The 19185-nt window shown below is 37.9% G+C and overlaps 1 protein-coding gene across 1 annotated transcript in view; it reads right to left on the minus strand.

The window, feature by feature from the left end:
* Positions 1-9449: 9449 nt before the first annotated feature.
* The window catches only part of BTBD8 (BTB domain containing 8), a 113153-nt gene continuing 103417 nt past the window's right edge, over positions 9450-19185 (minus strand). The window contains exons 14-18 of the mRNA XM_032155363.2: positions 17316-18033; positions 16962-17049; positions 16407-16546; positions 11564-13894; positions 9450-10305 (exon numbers count right to left, since the gene is read on the minus strand). Coding sequence (XP_032011254.1) covers positions 9836-10305; positions 11564-13894; positions 16407-16546; positions 16962-17049; positions 17316-18033 — 3747 coding nt within the window. The 3' untranslated portion in view covers positions 9450-9835. The remainder of the gene's footprint in view (positions 10306-11563; positions 13895-16406; positions 16547-16961; positions 17050-17315; positions 18034-19185) is intronic.

A 19185-nucleotide genomic window follows, 5' to 3' on the forward strand; every position in this document is an offset into this window, starting at 1 on the left:
ACATTGCATTAGGTATTATAAGTAATCTAGAGATGATTTAAAGTAGGAGGATTGTGCACAGGTGTTATGCAAATACTACATCATTTTATTTTTTAATTTTTAAAAATAAAATTTTTAAAATTTTATTTTTACTTATTAAAAAATAAAACTGGCCAGGTATGGTGGCTCACTCCTGTAATCCCAGTACTTTGGGAGGCTGAGGCAGGCGGATTGCCTGAGCTCAGGAGTTCGAAACCAGCCTGGGCAACATGGCAAAACCCCGTCTCTACGAAAAATACAAAAAATTAGCCAGGTGTGCTGGTGGCCGCCTGTAGTCCCAGCTACTCAGGAGGCTGAGGCAGGAGAATCACTTGATCCCAGGAGGTGGAGCTTGCAGTGAGCCGAGATCGCACCACTGCACTCCAGCCTCGGTGACAGAGGGAGACTCTGTCTCAAAATATCTATATATATTTTATTTATTTAAAAATTTTAGAATTTTCTTCTATGTCTGTGAAAAATATCATTGGAATTTTCATAGGGATTACATTGAATCTGTTGATTGCTTTGGATAGTATGGACATTTTAACAATATTAATTCTTCAAATCCATAAACACAGAATATCTTTCTATTTACTTGTCTTCAATTTATTTCACCAATGTTTTATAGTTTCCAACGTACATATCTTTTACCTCCTTGGTTAAATTTATTCTTTTTTTGGTGGGGGGTGGCTACAGAGGCTCACTCTGCTGCCCAAGCGAGAGTGCAGTGGTGTGATCTCGGCTAACTGCAACCTCTGCCTTCCGTGCTCAAGCGATTCTCCTGCCTCAGCCTCCCAAGTAGCTAGGATTACAGGCACGTGCCACTGTGCCCAGCTACTTTTTTGTATTTTTCATAAAGACGGGGTTTCATCGTGTTGGCCAGGCTGGTTTCAAACTCCTGACCTCAGGTGATCCACCTGCCTTAGCCTCCCAAAGTGCTGGGATTACAGGCGTGAGCCACCATGCCCGGCCTTTTTTTTTCTTTTTTTTTTGGAGATGGAGTCTCGCTCTGTTGCCCAGGTTGGAGTGCAGTGGCAGGATCTCGGCTCACTGCAACCTCTGCCTCCCAGGTTCAAGTGATTCTCGTGCCTCAGCCTCTCGAGTAGCTGGGACTACAGGTGCCTGCCACTACACCCAGCTAAATTTTTTTGTATTTTTAGTAGAGATGGGGTTTTGCCATGTTGGCCAGGCTGTTGATATGAACAGGAGACAGGGAAATACCGGGTAGAAGAGGGTGGTTCCCCAGCAAAATCCCCACCCTCAAGCCCAGATACCTGCGCAGCCCTAAATAAGAACAGGCATTTCTGTTTTCGCACCCTGTTTCGCCTTTTGGCCCACCACGCCCGTATCCTGTCCCCATATAACCCCCTGAACCTCAAACTCCAGAGCAGATTAGCAAGTGAGGAGACGAGGAGGCAAGCAGACGGATAGTGGAACAAAACGTGGAGGAGAAAGAGAAAAGAAGAGGAACATCTCGACGTCAAGAGGAATTCAGATGGGGGTGGTCGGAGAAGAGTCTGGTGGCAGCCTGGCTCCAGGAGAAGATCACCTTCTCACCCCATCTCCCTTTCTGGCTCCCCATTCACCTTGCTGAGAGCTGCCTCCACCATTCAACAAAACCTTGCATCCATCCTTCAAGGCCGTGTGTGATCCGACTCTTCCAGGACACTGGGCATGATCTCGGGATACAGAAAGCTGTCACACTGGCCCTCTGCCCTTGTGATAAGGCAGAGGGTCCACTGAGCTGATTAACACTCAAGCCATCTGCAGACGGCAAACCTGAAAGAGCTTCGTAACACTAGTGTTGCAGGCACCCACTCGACACTACTGTGGAGCTGGAGCCCGAAGCACCGGCTCTGACCTCTGCACCTGCCCATCTGCATGCTCCCCCTTTCTCAAGGGAGCCACACCCCTGTCGCACATCCTGCCTCCTGCAGGGGGAATCAAGCAACTCTCCCCTTTCACTGGTCTCAACTCCTGACCTCAAGTGATCTGCTTGCCTCAGCCTCCCAAAGTGCTAGGATTACAGGCATGAGCTACCACACCTGGCCATACACCATTTTATATAAAGACCTTGAACATCTGAAGATTTTGGAATCTGTAGGGGTTCCGGAATCAATCCCCTGGAAATACCAAGGTACTATTGTACAGAAATAGCTTGATTGGTTACAGCTGTGAGTCTGCCTTATTTGGACATGGTCTGATCAGTTGGTAGCCTGTGATAGCAGAAGCTCAGCTGTTTAGGATTGGCTGAGACTCGGTTGTTTATTATACTCTTAAATTAGTTTTCAGTTTGTTATGTACTAAGTTGCAGTTCCTTAAGTAGAAACTCAAATTATGGAGACAACCTCAGGCCAATGGTCTCCTGATTATTTAACAAAGTAGATTGTGCATGTATATATACACACATATATATGTATGTATATATTTCATCTCCCCAGTTGACTAGATTATATTTTTGAGAGCTGCATGGATGTAAGTAAAAGAATAATTTTGTGGAGTATTAGACATTTTCCTTCCTAAGCATGTAATTGTTTAAATGCAGGTATATTTCAGTTGCATTTTTTAAATTAAGCTCATTTGCCAGGCTAAAATTAAGCATGGAATTGAAAGAAAAGAGGTAAACTTCAGTACACTCTATATTCATGACAGCCTTTATCTGGAAAAATGTTATGTCTCTGAATAAAAAGATTGTTTTTCCTAGTATATTCCTGATTTGGAAATTCAGTGTTTAATTGATTGGGATGGTGTTATGAAAATACAGCATCAGGGGCTGGCCAGGGCTGGGCCACACCTGTGATCCCAGCACTCTGGGAGGCTGAGGTACGAGGATTACTTGAGCCCAATTCAAGACCAGCCTGGGCAATGAAGTGAGACCCCATCTCTAAAAAAAAAAAAAAAAAAAAAAAAAAAACAGCTAGGCACATGCTTGCTGTCTTAGCTTCAGGGAGGCTAAGGTGGGAGGATTTCTTGAGCCCAGGAGGTCAAGGCTGCAGTGAGCCGTGATTGTGCCACTGCACTCCAGCCTGGGCAACAGAGCAAGTCTGTGTCTCAAAAATAAAAATCCAGCATCAGAGTAGAATTGAAATTCCCAAATTAGAATTAAAATTCTTATGCTAATATTGGTTAAGTTTGGAAGTAATTAAGAAACCACTCTATGAGAGGTGAATCACAAACACTAAACACTAAAACTCGTACAATATTAACATGATAGAAATGTGCGCTTCTCATATCTAGCTAAGCCAGATTCAAAATAGTCTTGGTATTTGAATTTACAAAATAAAAAGTATATAACTGGAGAAGAATATATAAATAATCAGAACTCCAAAATAGCCCTGCAATAGATCAAAACTGAGCCAAATAAAGTATCCCCCCCCACCACCAAAACTAGCAGGAGATGGAGTGGGGGATATTAAGATCATAGTTTATTAGGTTTCTGAATTTTGAAAGACAATATATTATATATGTTGGGTGTGTCAATTGCATCTCAAATGTGACATGTCCAAATTCAAAATTGTCTTTTTTCCAACCAGGAACCATCAGCTTTCCATTCACCATAACCTGTTAGAATGCAGGTGATCTTAATGAAACAGTCCTATGTGTTTGCCTTTGATTTTTAAATTCTTCAGATGTTTGCCTAAACGGCTTGCTCATAGTCTTTGTCCACCGCCTACAGGGCTCATCATGTGTTGGTCTGCCGGTGCATTTCCAGCTTTATCTTCACTGCTGTCCACACGCACTTGGTGCTTTAGATATTCAACACCTGAAGTTCCTTGAAATGCCACCTATCAGTTGATACTCTTTGTGCTTAATCTTACCTCCTCTTGCTTCTTTCTTGATGATCCTTGATTCATTGATCATTTCCACTTTTTATTTTCAAAGTGCTGAAATCATTTTTGTCTTAAAAACAGCAGTATCTTCAAAATACTATGGTCTCCTTTTCAGTCAAACTCCTTGAAAGAATAAGTATTACTTATTTCCTGTTCACCCTTCAACCCACTAGTCTAGTTTCTGCCCCTACTACTGATCTTTTAAAACCCAGTAATTAACAAAAAGCACAAATAAAATCCTAATTTTCAAATCAAATGGACTAGTCTAAGTGTGTGCCTTAATTAACATCTCAAACAGCATTTGAAACTGTTTACTACTATTTACTTAAAAATGAACACAACTACTTATTTTTCTGTGCCTTGTAGAAGACTTTAAAAATATGAGTTAAAAGATAAAGCTAAGTGCAGCAGTAGGCGCCTTGTAGTCCCAGCTACTTGGGAGGCTGGGATTATAGGTGTGAGCCACCATGTCTGGCCTTATTTCTTTCAAGATCACACGAGATCGGACGCGTTCAGGGTGGTATGGCGGTAAACAGGCCTTGTTCCTTAATGGTAGATCCCAAGAGGAGAAAGGGCTAAAGATACAAAGCTACAAGCCTGGTATGGTGGCTCACGCCCATAATCCCAGCACTTTGGGTGGCCAAGGCAGGAGGATCGCTTGAGGCCAGGAATTCAAAGACTGGCCTGGGCAACATAGGGAGACCCTGTCTCTACAAAAATAAAAAATAAAAAATTAGCCAAGCGGAGTGGTGCATGCCTGTAGCCCCAGCTACCTGGGAGGCTGAGGTGGGAGGATCGCTTGAGTCAGGGAGGTTGAGGCTGCAGTGAGCCATGATCATGCCACTGCACTCAAAGCCTGGGCAACAACCCAAGACCATCTCAAAAAACAAAAAAAAAGCTACATTCCTGATATAGTTTGTTTAGCTGCTTATCAGAAAGGCAATTTACACTTCTAAAGCATCATATGAGGCCCCCAAACTTACCATTCTCTTGCTAACATTGAATTTTTTAAAAAGCAAAAAAAAACTTTTGTAATCCCACCACTTGAGAGGCTGAGGCAGGAGGATCACTTGAGCCCACGAATTTGAGACCAGCCTGGGCAACATGGCGGAACCCTGTCTCTACAAAAAATACAGAAATTAGCCTGGCATGCCTGTAGTCCCAGCTACTCAGGAGGCTGAGGTGGGAGGATCACCTGAGCCCGAGAGATTGAGGCTGCAGTGATGATTGTGCCACTGCACTCCAGCCTGGGTGACTGAGTGAGACCCTGTTTCAACAAAACAAAACAAACAAAACATTAATCTCTCCTCACCTTGGCCTCCTACTTCTACTTCTGAATGCACCCGTTCAGTCTCTGTCTCAGGCTTTTCTTTTTCTGACTATTCCACAGCATTTTGTCCTCAGCCTCTTGAATGTCCCCCCAGGCATCTCAGTGTGTCCCAAATTAAACTGATCTTCACTCCTACACTTGCTCCTGTTTTTGGTTAATGACATCATCAACCACCCAGGCACCCTAGTGAGAAAACTGAGTCTTTTAAGATGATTCCCATCTCTCATTTCCCACATCCAAAGACTCACAAGGGTTTCAATTCCACCTCTTAAATCCTTCAAAGACGTCCACTCCTCTGTCTCCATTGCCACTGCCCTACTCAAACTTTTATTATTGCAATCGACTCATTAGTCTCCTTGCCTTGTCACAACGCTCCATTCCATCCTACATCCTGCTACCAGTCATCTAAAATGCAAACCTGATCCTGTTAATCTCTGGATTCTACTTTCCTGTCCAACTTCATCTCCTGCCCTTCCCATCCATTTCCTTCTCTCTCTAGCCACACAGAACAGAATTCCCCACTGCCTTTGAACTTTTTCTGCCAAGAATGTGCCTTTTTGTTTTATGAATTCCTACTAATCCTTAGAGAGCAAAGGAGCCCATCCAAGCACTCCAAATTACACTTTATACTCAGCTTTAACACTTAACATTGCAATTTTGCAATTTTTATTTAACAATCTCCCTTATTAGATTGAGATGCTCAAGGATGGATACTATGTCATTCATCTTTTTATTCCCAGCACTAGCAAAGTTTTGGGAACATAGTAGGCCCTCAGTGTGTGGAATGAATGTTATTTCTGATAGCAATTTATTTATTTGAGACAGGGTCTCACTCTATTGCCTAGGTTGGAGTGCAGTGGTACAATCACAGCTCACTGCAGTCTCTAACTCCTGGGCTCAAGTGATCCTCCTGCCTTAGCCTCCTGAGTAGCTAGGACTACAGGCACGTGTCACCATGCCCAGCTAGTTAAAAAAAAAATTTTTTTTCAAAGATGGGGTTTTGTCATGTTGCCCAGGTTGGTCTTGAACTCCTGGGCTCACAGCAATCCGTCTGCTTCAGCCTCCCAAATGCTGGGATTACAGGTGTGAGCCACCATGTCCAGCCTCTGACAATTAAAAAATTCCTTTCCATCTTCCGACACCACGTAATCATTCACCAAGTTCTATAGTCTCAACCCACCTAATCTCTCTATTACCAAATCCTTCTCAATTCCCTATTTCTAAGGTCCACAAAACTATCATAATTGCATCCTGACAGGTTTGGGCACTTCTCCATACTTGGCTATCTTCATTACTGCTGGTTATCTTTCTAAAACACACCTGGTTATGTTACCTAACTACTTAAAAAACAACTTTGATCATTACTCATTGTGAGTTGTAGGTGGTTATTTCCCAAGAACATGGAAATACATTGTGTTAAACTAAATAAATGAATGCATAATAAAGGAGACATAATACCCACCAAATCCAAGGCTTAAACACTTTGAAGATTGCATTTATAGTAACAACTTTGGGAACCCAGCACCAGCTCAACTGTTTTTTTTCGTTTTTGTTTTTGAGATGGAGTATCACTCTGTCACCAGGCTGGAGTGCAGTGGCGCAATCTCGGCTCACAGCAACCTCTGCCTCCCAGGTTCAAGCGATTCTCCTGCCTCAGCCTCCGAAATAGCTGGGACTACAGGTGCGTGCCACCACGTCCAACTAATTTTTTGTATTTTTAGTAGAGACGAGGTTTCACCGTGTTAGCCAGGGTGGTCTCAATCGCCTGACCTTGTGATCCACCCGCCTCGGCCTCCCAAAGTGCTGGGATTACAGGCTTGAGCCACCGCGCCCGGCCCACCAGCTCAACTCTTTAGCCCTGTCTCCTACTATTCTTCCTCCCTATACTCAATACCCACCCTGGTCACTATTCCTTAATGTAGTGCCATATCTACACTGCCCTGTCACCAAGCAAATTCCTACTCATCCTTGGGCCAGCATCAGATGCTACCTGGTTTCACCAAAACATGGTATAATGGGGGCTTTAAACCCTTTCCATAAATCTCACCAGTCCTCCCTAAGCAACCCAAATCAAAATTTAAAAAAAATATTTCATTATGGATGATTGGAGTTTTGCAATCTCATGTAAACTATGTACAAAAAGCATCTTTAAAAAGATTTATATTTTTATTATCTGCAACATACTAAGTAAAAGCAAAGTACTTGCTATACAAGTGCATCTTCAACTTTAAGTCCCTTGGCCTAACTTTCAACTAGATTGCAGCTAATAAAACTCCTCCATAGATTCTGAAGCAGTCACAGACTGTTACCTGCCCTAAGAAGTTTTCTCTAACCTCTTCCTGACAAGCTGTCCTTCTGGGCTCCCATATAAACAATAGTGTAGTGTGCTATTTTTTCCTTTGGTTTCTTCTACAATGGTAGCTCATCCAGGATAAGGATTCTACATTAGTTTCCTCATGTGTAAAATAAAGATAAGAAGACATATCTCATAGAATTAAATGTGTTAATGCATACTTAAAGCACTTAGCATAGCATTTAGCATGTTGTTAAGTGCTAAATCAATGTCAGCAATTCTTTTTCAATTTTTGTTTGTTGAATGATGAAGCACTAGTACAAAGAGTCCCATAGCAAACAGACCGGTAGATGTGTGGTTCACAAAAGAGCATGCTATGAAAACACAATATGTCCTGAAATTCTCTGGGTGGTTATTACGTAAGCAAAATGCCTTCCTAGTTAGTTATCTACTTGCAGATGTGATGTGAAACTGAGTAGATTTTAATGTTTAGCAGTTTAAGAAGATTTTAAGACCTTAAAGCTGGGAAAAGAAATTTTCAATTATAAATTTGTGAACTTCTGAGGAAATTTTTTGAAAATAACACTTAAAATAGTTTCACATTTGAAGAAAAAGAAAACAGTGTCTTGGAAATTTGTGCTGTCTTTTGACTCTTTATCATATAATACTTCTTTATACTGCAAACTCTCTGTACTGCAAACTACCTGTAAATGTATTTGATCTCAGGTTTGTGAGAAAAATAAAATGTGTTGTGTGGTAGAAATAATACCAAAGTGGTATTATTGTGGGCTACAGATATTGAATCCTAGCCCACAAATTAGATGTGGGATCTTGTGCAAGCTCTTAATTCCTCTGGGCATCAGAGCCCTTCTTTGGAATTTGAAGAGAGAAAACGAAATAATCTCTAAATTCCCGTACAGCTCTAAGTTACAAAGTTTTTTAATACTATATTTTGAACTTTTTCTTACATTATCCGCCCCCATGTCCCCTTACTAGAAACTAAACTATTTATTTATTTATTTATTTTTAGAGCAGGACTCAAGTCTTATTTTCTTTACACCCAAGTGCCTAAATCCAGAGCCTGTTTCTTGACTTTGAATGAATGAGTTAGTAACTGTTTCTTGAACGAGTGCCCCTCTTCACAGAGCTAGTTTAAAAAAAGGTATAGCAAAGTTATGGTATAATAGGTTAGCAGCTAACCCTAACATAACTATGTTATTAGAACAAATAATTGTGCATTAATATGACTTGGTATTCAATAGAGTTATAGATCATATTATTTTTTGAAGACCTTACTAATTTAGAAAAGGGATTCTAAACTATTTCCTTACTTCAGACACATTTCAGAGAATTATGAGTCACAAAGCTTTGAGAGAGGCTTATTTATGAAATCCCATAATCCCACTGGCAATATCAAAAGTACCCAAGTACTCGCTACCAGGTAGCATTTTGTAGCAAAGGTTTTTATCTTTGACTTACTACCAAAATTACAGACTGAAAGACAATCTGATCCAGGAAATAAGGAACTGGTGTATACTGACACACCAAGAAAGCAAACGTGAGTGTGTGTGCACGTACATACACATACACACAATTTAAACTCCGTAACTCAATTGCCTCATATACTCATTTTCAAGTTTATATTTAGTGCTGGCTTATTGCAGGTGCAGTTCCAACATATCCCTAACATGGAATGGAAAATGGAGAATCAGTGACTACCTGTAAAGGAAGTCTATGCTTTTGAACAAGGGCAGATTCCCTTCTCTGGATATATCCCCAAAAGAGAGAGACAGGAAATTCCATTTCTCTTGTTTTAGTAATGATGTGGTTGAAATTTGAGATGTACTTGCTTCAGAATTTCCTGGGCCTGAATTGTTGGGAAAGCTAAGATTTTCCCCAACACTCAGCTATCAGCCTCAATCACCTAAATGTGAGTTTGAATGTTAGTCACAGAAAACGCTACATGAATGGACACAAGCACAGTTAAGTTTTTATTGTTAAATTACTATGTTACCCTATGCAGAGCAAAAAGTAAAGGGACTGATCTACTTGTGCATTCACATTTTAAATTCTTGAATAATGAACAAGTGAACAAATCATCAGCTAGGAAAGGAAAACTGAAGCAAGGGTTTCCTTATAAGTCTTCTAATTTCTCTAATAATTAGAGAAAACATGCTCAAAAACTTTAGAAAAACATTTTTCTATGTGTGTGATATATTAATAAATAAACTATGTTTACCTCATTAAATTGGAAAGACTCAATATTAAGGAAAGTTTATATCCGGCTAATGCAATTATCATTTGGATATAATATAGGCATCAAAAAATAAAGGAGTGGCATAAATTTTTCCAAAATGTTAACACTTAATGCTGAGTTTCCAGTTCCAGAATTGTCCACTCGCCTTGAGGCGAACAATCTGCAGAGGAAAAACTAGCCATGGTGATGCTCGCTGAGGAATCATCAAGTGGAGATGTTAGTTCACTCCATCTGTTCAAAGTGTCAATATGTGCTATACCCTGAGGTTTTGAGCTATCTCGTGCTAAAAGTAGTGTCTGATTGATTAGATATTGTGCTAAACTTAAGTCTTCAGGAACGGAATTTGTAACATCTAAGTTTGAATCCTGTTCAGAGAGCAGTTGCTTTAGTAGTGTCCAATCTTGTTTTGCAAAATGTTGGTCATCTTCAAAATCCATATCTGTAACATGTGTTTCTGATTCCACTTTCTGCTCAAATGCTTCTATTACATCCATCTCATATATTGGAGACAGGGTTTTTGAAGGCCGATGGTCATACATGCAGGTTTGTGCCAGTGTGTCACAATCATCTATGTCTCCTGAAATAATTCATAATACTACACAATGTAAAAATTGCACGTTGGTACCCTTCAGAGTTTTGTAGAATATTCACACAATATAACAGTGATAGTCCAAAAAAAAACACAGAATGGGAAAAATAACACCTATACAAAATTGACAAGATTTTTGAGGCATTTTTCTGTGTTAAAAATTCAAGGGTAACGTTTAGAAGCAAAATCAACATAGGCAACTAACAGTAATTCTCCATACTTTAATTTGAAAACTTGTGATACAGAAAACATAAATCATTTAAACATAAACATAGAATGTGCACATATATCTAATTCACTACAATAGAAAAAGAGAAAAAAAAAGACATAGTGTTTTGATGATGACTTTTAGGGTAAGTCCGTTGCAAAAGGTGGGGATAAATACATTTCACCTAAAGGCTTATTTGTATATTGCACATGCAAAGCAAGATGCAAGCAAGGACAAACAAACAAAAAAGTACAACTTTAAAGACCTCCTTATTCTTCTGATTTTGCTGAACAGGAAACTACTGATCAGTATTTTTCTTAGTTATAATACACAATAGCTACTCAGTTAGCCACTATTGCATATTTTAAATGTGGGTCATTAGTCTGAATTACTATAATAAGGAAGACAAAAAACACAAAACAATTAGACAGAAAATCATCTAAACAATATGAAATAAGCCTGGGCTTTTTTCATATATTGTCATTGCTTCTAAATATAATCTCTTTTAGGAAATTTATCTTTTTATTTGAAAACTTTCGAATAGACAGATCCCGAAAATTTCAATCTCTGTAAAATGTATATAAATTGTAATAATCTAGTTGTTAAAATAGTTCAGTGCTTTTAGTTACATATTACTAGAGTTATTGCACAGGCCTCATATACTATCAAGTCTATAAATCATATCCAATGTATAATAAAATTTCTAATAGTCAAGAATTCTTGTGTTAAATTATACATAAATAACTAAATAGCAGCAAACTTCGTTTTTATTCTTTCATGTAAAATCTCTTAGTAGGTTAGCTCTATATAACAATCAAAATTTTTACTAGATATTACTTCATTAGGATTTTAAGTGAACAATAAAGAATGAGTAACTAGCTAATTTTCATATTAAGAAATTTTTCATTTAAAATTTTAATCTGTTGCTTAAGTAATTATTCTATCTGACTAAAATATAACATTCAGGGCTTCATACAACTTTAAAATTTTATAAACTTGTTTTCTTATGCATTTAGCATTTCTATTTCTGTACATTACCTGCAGATAAAGCAATATTAGCTTTTTCAGTAGTTGTAGAATGGCTCTCTTTCACTGGACCTTCCTGAGGCAGAACTTGACTCCGAAAGGAGTCTAGAGATTTTGTAGAGCTGTTCTTTGGTATGTCAGAATTGGGTTCTCTTTGATGAAGCTCCAAGTGACATGGTCTTTCTTGAGATTTTACATCACTATCCAAGAATTTGCTGCGTTGCTGAATGTCATTATCCACACTGCTTCCATTGTTTACTTTTTTATCTTCTGGAAGAAGCTGTCTGCCTCTACTGGATAGGACATCTATTGTGTTCTTTTTTTCTGTGGCTGAAACACTCTGTTTATTTTTTCTTGAAGAGTCAATGCTACTAAGATCCAAGAGAGTGCTTTCATTTTTACATACACTATTGGCTTTACTTTGTTTACATTCTAAAATATTATCTTCATTTTCTTGTGAGAATCCGGAATAGCAGGTCCTTCCATGATGTTCATGAGAAATGCCATCAAAAACATCAGAAGGTGAAAAAGAATCTACAGAAGGCTGAAAGGGAGTATGGACTTCTCCTTCATCTGATCCCAGCTCTTCACATTCATCGACTGAAAGTAAAACTGACCTTTTAAACTTTTTATTTGTAGAAAATTCACGACATTCATTTTCAGTTGCATCTTCAAAAGCTAAATTAATTATTCCCTGAAACTGCTGAGGAGCTGGGTTAGATATACAGAAATTGTCTGCAACATTTTCAGCTTCAGATCTTTCATCTTCTGTTTCATCTGCTGAAGAAGATACCTGATCTATTTCCTGAGCAAACTGGACACTGCCTCGTGGAATATTTTCTCTTTCCCTAGAGTGAACTATTGCAGATCGAGACCAAATTTCTGGCCTTTTCCTAGGGATTTCATCATCACTTGTTGAATTAACTTGGAAAAGATCATTACTACTTTGCTTTTTCATTTTTACTTCAATTCTTAAATTACTATCATAAATTTTTAATTCCTCAGGAGTACTGGTATCACTGCTACTTCTTCCAAGAAAATCATGGCACAGCATAGTGCCACATTTAGAGATACCTCTGTCATTTGATCCATCATCATCCTGAGACCCTCCGGCATCATAGTCTTCAGATCTGGGCTTTATGTCATCGGAGGAGGTGGTAGCACTGCCAGTGTCAGATTCAGGACTCTCTCCCTGATGCAGAACACCGGTACTCAAATTCCAGTGACCCACAAATGGAGTTTCTGGAGTTTCATGGCTCTCTGGAGATTCTGATGTTTCCATATTTTTAGGAGAATTTTTTTCTGATAGCTGTCCCGAAAAACACTTGGAAGATACATCTGAGTCTGCTGTAGCATGTTTGTCTTCATCCACAGCAGATTCATCAGACAACTTACTAGGAACTGTCAGTCCTTCCACGGGAACTTTCAATTTTTTGTCTTCTTGAGCAGAATTTAAGGTACCATTTGTCCTTTGAGGATTACACAGTGAAACATCTTCCACACATTTAATACTTGATTGTCTGTTTGTATCTTTTCTCCCTACTTGGTTCTCCCTATCTGATATCAAATGGATTTGCCCTGCACTTGTTGAGTCTAAACTACACGCTGGATTAGAGTTCAAGGAGTTTTCATTTGGATTTGAAACCATGTATTTTAGGGCTGTGGTGCTATAAAATTTTGAATTTACATTCTCACTCCCATCAGAATGACAATATATGTTAGTTGCATCGCAATGATCTGTTTCTTTGTGATTAGGAAATTTTGTTTCACTTTTATCTAAACAAATCTGTTTTGATTCCAGTTCGTGTTTTAATGATTTATCCAGCTTTGAAATATTTTGGCATTCTAATGCCAACTTCTCTTTTTCTTGATCGTTTAATGGCTTTTGTGGGTCAGGCCTGCAGGATGACTGGAGTGCTTCTGCATCACTGATTTCAGATGCAAGATTAATGAGAGGTTTGTGAGGCTTCTGTTCAGAAACACTGTCCTTGTTGTTATTATCACGCACATCATGAAACATAGTTTTTTGGACAGTAGATGTTTCATGTTTTAAAGGTCTTTGGGAGGAAGGCTGAGTTTTTGATATAACCTGTCCAGGAAGCATTTTCTGTTTTGAATCTTTATTATTCAACGTTTCACCTTTCTTTGACTGATTTAGATTTTTAGGTATGGCCACTATTTTTGCATTAACCTTAGGCAAAGCTGTGTGTACTTGCTTGACCATTTTTCTCTTAGGTGCTTGTTTCTCTGTAGTTGTATTGTGGTCCAACTTTACCACATTTTCATCAGATTGCCTTGAAGAGACTGAAGATTTTACTGAGTTTGGTGACTCTCCTTGGGATCCTAAGAAAAGTAAGAGGGTATATTCAGTAATGTAATATCACCTCCAATTTGTGAGTAAAATTTAGTATTTGTTTTAAAACTACTTCAGAAAAAATAAAATCAAGAACACAATGGAAGGGTACCATATCTATGATCAAATGGACAAGCACAGATTAGGAATCAGTTACATGATAAAATAAAAAAAATTTTTCAATTAAAAATAGAGGGACTACTCCAGGGTCCCAGTAAAAATTACTAAAATAGGATCTCTCTTCCTCAAGCAAAGAGACTTGATTTTTATGCCAAAACCGGATTTGCAAAAATATATGAGGGTGAAAAAATCGGATTTTCTTTTATCAAAGGAGCAAGAAAGGTCTTCCCGTTGAAGTTTTTGGAGAAAAAAAATAGTGTGTTCTACATAGCTGAGAAGGAGAATCAAGCTAAATATAAAATAAATAGAACCGTTAAAATTGTTGCAGTTGTTTTCTTCAAACATGAATAAAACCAATTTACTTGTCATAACCAGATTATTATTACTGTAGCTCATTAGGGTTAACAACTTAGATCTCCACTGGAAACTAAAACTGCTGACTGGAAAGAAGGGGATTAATGTGGGAAATCCATTTGTTTATACTGGGGAAAGTCTTAGAGATGATACTTTGGACATTCAAATCTGTCAAACAGAATTATCAAATATTTTAAAATGTTTAACATTTAGCTATTACTAGGATATGAAAATGTTTTCTCCAGCAACAACAGGTGCTGGAGAGGATGTGGAGAAATAGGAACACTTTTACACTGTTGGTGGGACTGTAAACTAGTTCAACCATTGTGGAAGTCAGTGTGGCGATTCCTCAGGGATCTAGAACTAGAAATACCATTTGACCCAGCCATCCCATTACTGGGTATATACCCACAGGACTATAAATCATGCTGCTATAAAGACACATGCACACATATGTTTACTGCGGCACTATTCACAATAGCAAAGACTTGGAACCAATCCAAATGTCCAATAACGATAGACTGGATTAAGAAAATGTGGCACATATACACCATGGAATACTATGCAGCCATAAAAAATGATGAGTTCATGTCCTTTGTAGGGACATGGATGAAACTGGAAAACATCATTCTCAGTAAACTATCCCAAGGACAAAAAACCAAACATCGCATGTTCTCACTCATAGGTGGGAATTGAACAATGAGAACTCATGGACACAGGAAGGGGAACATCACACTCCAGGGACTGTTGTGGGGTGGGGGGAGGGGGGAGAGACAGCATTAGGAGATATACCTAATGCTAAATGATAAGTTAATGGGTGCAGTAAAACAACATGGCACATGGATACATATGTAACAAACCTGCACATTGTGCACATGTACCCTGAAACCTAAAGTATTATAATAATAATAATAATAAAAAAGAAAATGTTTTCTCTACCTTATTTTTAATTGATTTTCAGTAATAATTCATAATCTAAATCAAAATTGTCTTTAGCATTTTACAAACTGCTTTTACATATATGAATGCTTGATACATAAAAGCAATTTTGAAAATCGGTTATTATGTTAGCAAATTATGCAATCTGGTCAGTACTCTTTTCCTTTTCAGAACACTGAAAAACAATGGACTCACACAGATTCTGGAAGGCAAATTCTTCCTCCTTATGTATTATAGTTGTTTAGACTGCACTATTATTATCATTATCACTTTTTTTTTTTTTTTTTTGAGATAAAGTCTTGCTGTGTCGCCCAGCCTGGAGTACAGAGGCACGATCTTGGCTCACTGCAACCTCTGCCTCCCAGGTTCAAGCAATTCTCCTGTCTCAGCCTCCCAAGTAGCTGGGACAACAGGCACATACCACCACAGCTGGCTAATTTTTGTGTTTTTAGTAGAGATGGGGTTTCACCATATTGGTCAGGCTGGTCTTGAACTCCTGACCTCAGGTGATTCGCCCGCCTTGGCCTCCCAAAGCGCTTGGATTACAGGCGTGAGCCACCACGCCTAGCCTGCACTCTTACTTTTTAAAGAGCTCTTTAGTGCCAGTTTTACAAATGAAATTCCTATAATTACCAAAGGAACTTTCAAGAAACATGGGCATAATATTTAAAAGGACCAGAAATGCAGATAAACTAGTGACTCCCTTAATTATTTCTCTCACAAAAGACAATAAAAACCAAACAGAGGCCAGGTGTGTTAACTTATGCCTGTAATCCCAGCACTTTGGGAGGCAGAGGAAGGAGGATTGCAGTGTGATCCTGCCACTGTACTCCAGCCTGGGTGACAGGGCAAGACCCTGTCTCAACAATCACAACAACAAAACAACAAAACAACAAAACCAAACCTACATCCCAAAACACCTGTCTGAAAAGTAAAAGTTTACAATCTCATCTCTATGGTGTGAAACAAACATAAAATGAGTAAAACCGTATTTTGCTTATTTGCTACTGAAGTTCCAAATCAGAGTTTGGCTTATCCAGTTTACACAAGGAAATAATTTCAAGATATCCAGTACTATTTCAGCTTTACCTTGAGTTTTAGTAAGATTAGATGGGGTACTCTTTGTCCTCTGCTGAGCTGCAGTACATCCATTGCTAGTTCCTCTTTTCTTCAAAATTGCCTGTGGTACTGGCTCACTACATCCTTTGCCACTGACCTTCTTTAGTACACTAAGAAAAATTATTTGCATTCAGTATTACACTGAGATTCCAAAACATGAACTTTTTAAAAGACCAATACCTGAAACAGTTTTTTTCAAGAAATAAAAAATACATCTCTCCTGAAAATAGAAAAATCATATGCTCATAAGTCTTTTTAAGTTTATAAAACTGTAGATCAAGTATAATAAAGCAATGTATAATCATATGCCATAGTACACATTAATATATTATTTTAAATATTGTGCCTCATTTTGCATATACTAATTTCTTTTAATAAATAAAAAAACTTAAAATATTATGTAAATATATTACTTTTTTAAACAAAAAATAAAAGATATTTTAAAAATATTTAGCTAGCAGTTAGTATATAATCAACTTTCAGAGAAAGCTAACAGATAGGTTAAAACACTGAATGAAGACCTACCTGTTATTTATATTAGTGTCTTGTTCATGAATACTTTTTTTATTGGAAGTTCCACTGGTAACTCTTGAAACAGGTCGAGATTTTATGGCTATAAATTAAGAAAAACTGAGTCATAAGAGAGAATACATTAAATATGTAACAAACGTGTAAGTTTACTGGTTAGACACTATAAACAAAATGAAATACTAAAGTGGGAAGGACTACCATTTTCTCTCACTTTGCATAAGTACATATACATAAGTATTCTGTTGGCATCTGAAACTAAATAAAAGCCCAAATACAGGTTTAGATTTTTGTTTTTTTAAGGAACTTGAACTGTCAGGAGATATTAAAAATTACAGTGCTAAAACCCACCTACAGTGGAATTTTTGACACTATCTACACTGTTTTTCACCATCTGTCCTGGAGAATCACAAAAGGATAGTTTATGTCCAGAAGGCTTTTCTTCTCCTATTGATCCATTTTCTTTTGGTTCATCCAGACATTCAGTGGAAACTGAGAATTCCATACTTGAATCTGTGGATCTGCTGGAGGGTCCTGCGATGCTGAGGCATGGAGAATCCTTCCCTGTAGCTTTCTTCAAAGGCTTTGCTTTGGCTTGCACATTTAAGTTTCCTGTGAGTACCTTGGGTCTGGCACCTGTAATTTGCCCTTCCTGATTTCTCACTCCTTTTCCATTTAGTAAATTCTTCTGTCCAGTTGCTGCTGCTGCTGCTGTTGCTGATCTTTCTACAACTTGTCTAGATGACATGTTTTCCAACCGTGCATTATCACCATTTTCTGTTTTGGATTTTGTTATAGTTTTGGGCTTTCCAGAAACATTTTTTCCCCCAGTTTTTAGTTCTTTTGTAATCTTAGATGCTATTTTTGTACCATCTTTTTCCTTTACATCATTTTGCTTCAGAGTTTTATTTATACTGTTTCTATTGGTACTTGATGAATGTCCAGATGCTCCTAATCCATCAGATTTCATCTTTTTATTAGTAGAGAGATAACTCCAACACTCTTTCTTGTTATTTCCTCTCCAAGATTTGATTTTTATATCACCAGAGTCAGAAACTTGTTTCCTTTGCTATAAAGAAGAAAAAAAATACTTTGTAATTTGACTGAAATCTTTAACATATAATATTTATGTTTCCAAAAGCCAGACTTCCAAAGAAGAAAAAAAAATAGAAAAGTTCATATTATGATTTAAGGTCAGAGCTTGAACTGTCTTTGATCATTTGGATCAAAACTTTGTCTTAGATTACCTTAATCAAATCTGAAATATAGCATAAGTGTTTATTTTAAAGGCATGCTATTCTATCTATTAAAGTAAACAAATAAATAAAAGGAATGCTTTTTTAATGTATGAAGTTTTGGTAGAGATTAATGTCTATAAAGATTCAGGATGCCTTGAGGAATGATAATATCCAAGATTTTTTAGAAGGCTTACTCCCATGTTTTATACTACATCTTTTGTATACATCATCCCACTTAATCCTCACAACAGTCCCATGAACTAGCTCCTGTGGCTGTTTCTATTTCTTAGAGAAGAAATTGAGGATTAAAGTAGGTATGTGATTTACCCCAGGTCTCAGGCTGGTGAGGGATGGAATCAGGACTTGAGCTCATGATTTAACCTCACACCGAAGTCATCTATATGGCATAGTTTGAGGGACATTATAAAGATTTTCAATAAAAATTCTCTCTTCAACCTTATTCCAAGTGCCAGAAATTTTATCATTAAAGACTTAATCCTCTGTGGGAAGAATCCTTGACTTCTTGGAGTCCTTATTTTAAAAAAATTTTTTTAAAAGCTCCTAGGAAGCACAGCACATCAATACACTACATCTGCAAGCTTGGTTTTTGGACAAATAAGATACTAGTATAGCGCTGGCTGGCTATAGGAAGCAAAGGAAAAGGGATCCTAAAAATAGCTGAAATAGGCTAAAAAGGGACAAATAAAATGGCACTGAAGATAAACGTACCTACTTCATCATTTTCCTTAGAACCAACCTTGATATGAAAGGGAACAAAGAAATTTTTTAAATTGGTAGAAATTCTAGGATAATATTTTAAGATCATATTGTCATTCTTTTTTTTTTCCTTTCTTTTTTTTTTTTGAGACAGAGTCTTGCTCTGTCACCCAGGCTGGAGTGCAGTGGCCCAATCTCGGCTCACTGCAACCTCTGCCTCCCAGGTTCAAGCAATTCTCCTGCCTCAGCCTCCTGAGTAGCTGGGA

Source organism: Hylobates moloch, unplaced genomic scaffold, assembly GCF_009828535.3.
Source record: "Hylobates moloch isolate HMO894 unplaced genomic scaffold, HMol_V3 SCAFFOLD_5, whole genome shotgun sequence".
Lineage (NCBI taxonomy): Eukaryota > Metazoa > Chordata > Mammalia > Primates > Hylobatidae > Hylobates > Hylobates moloch.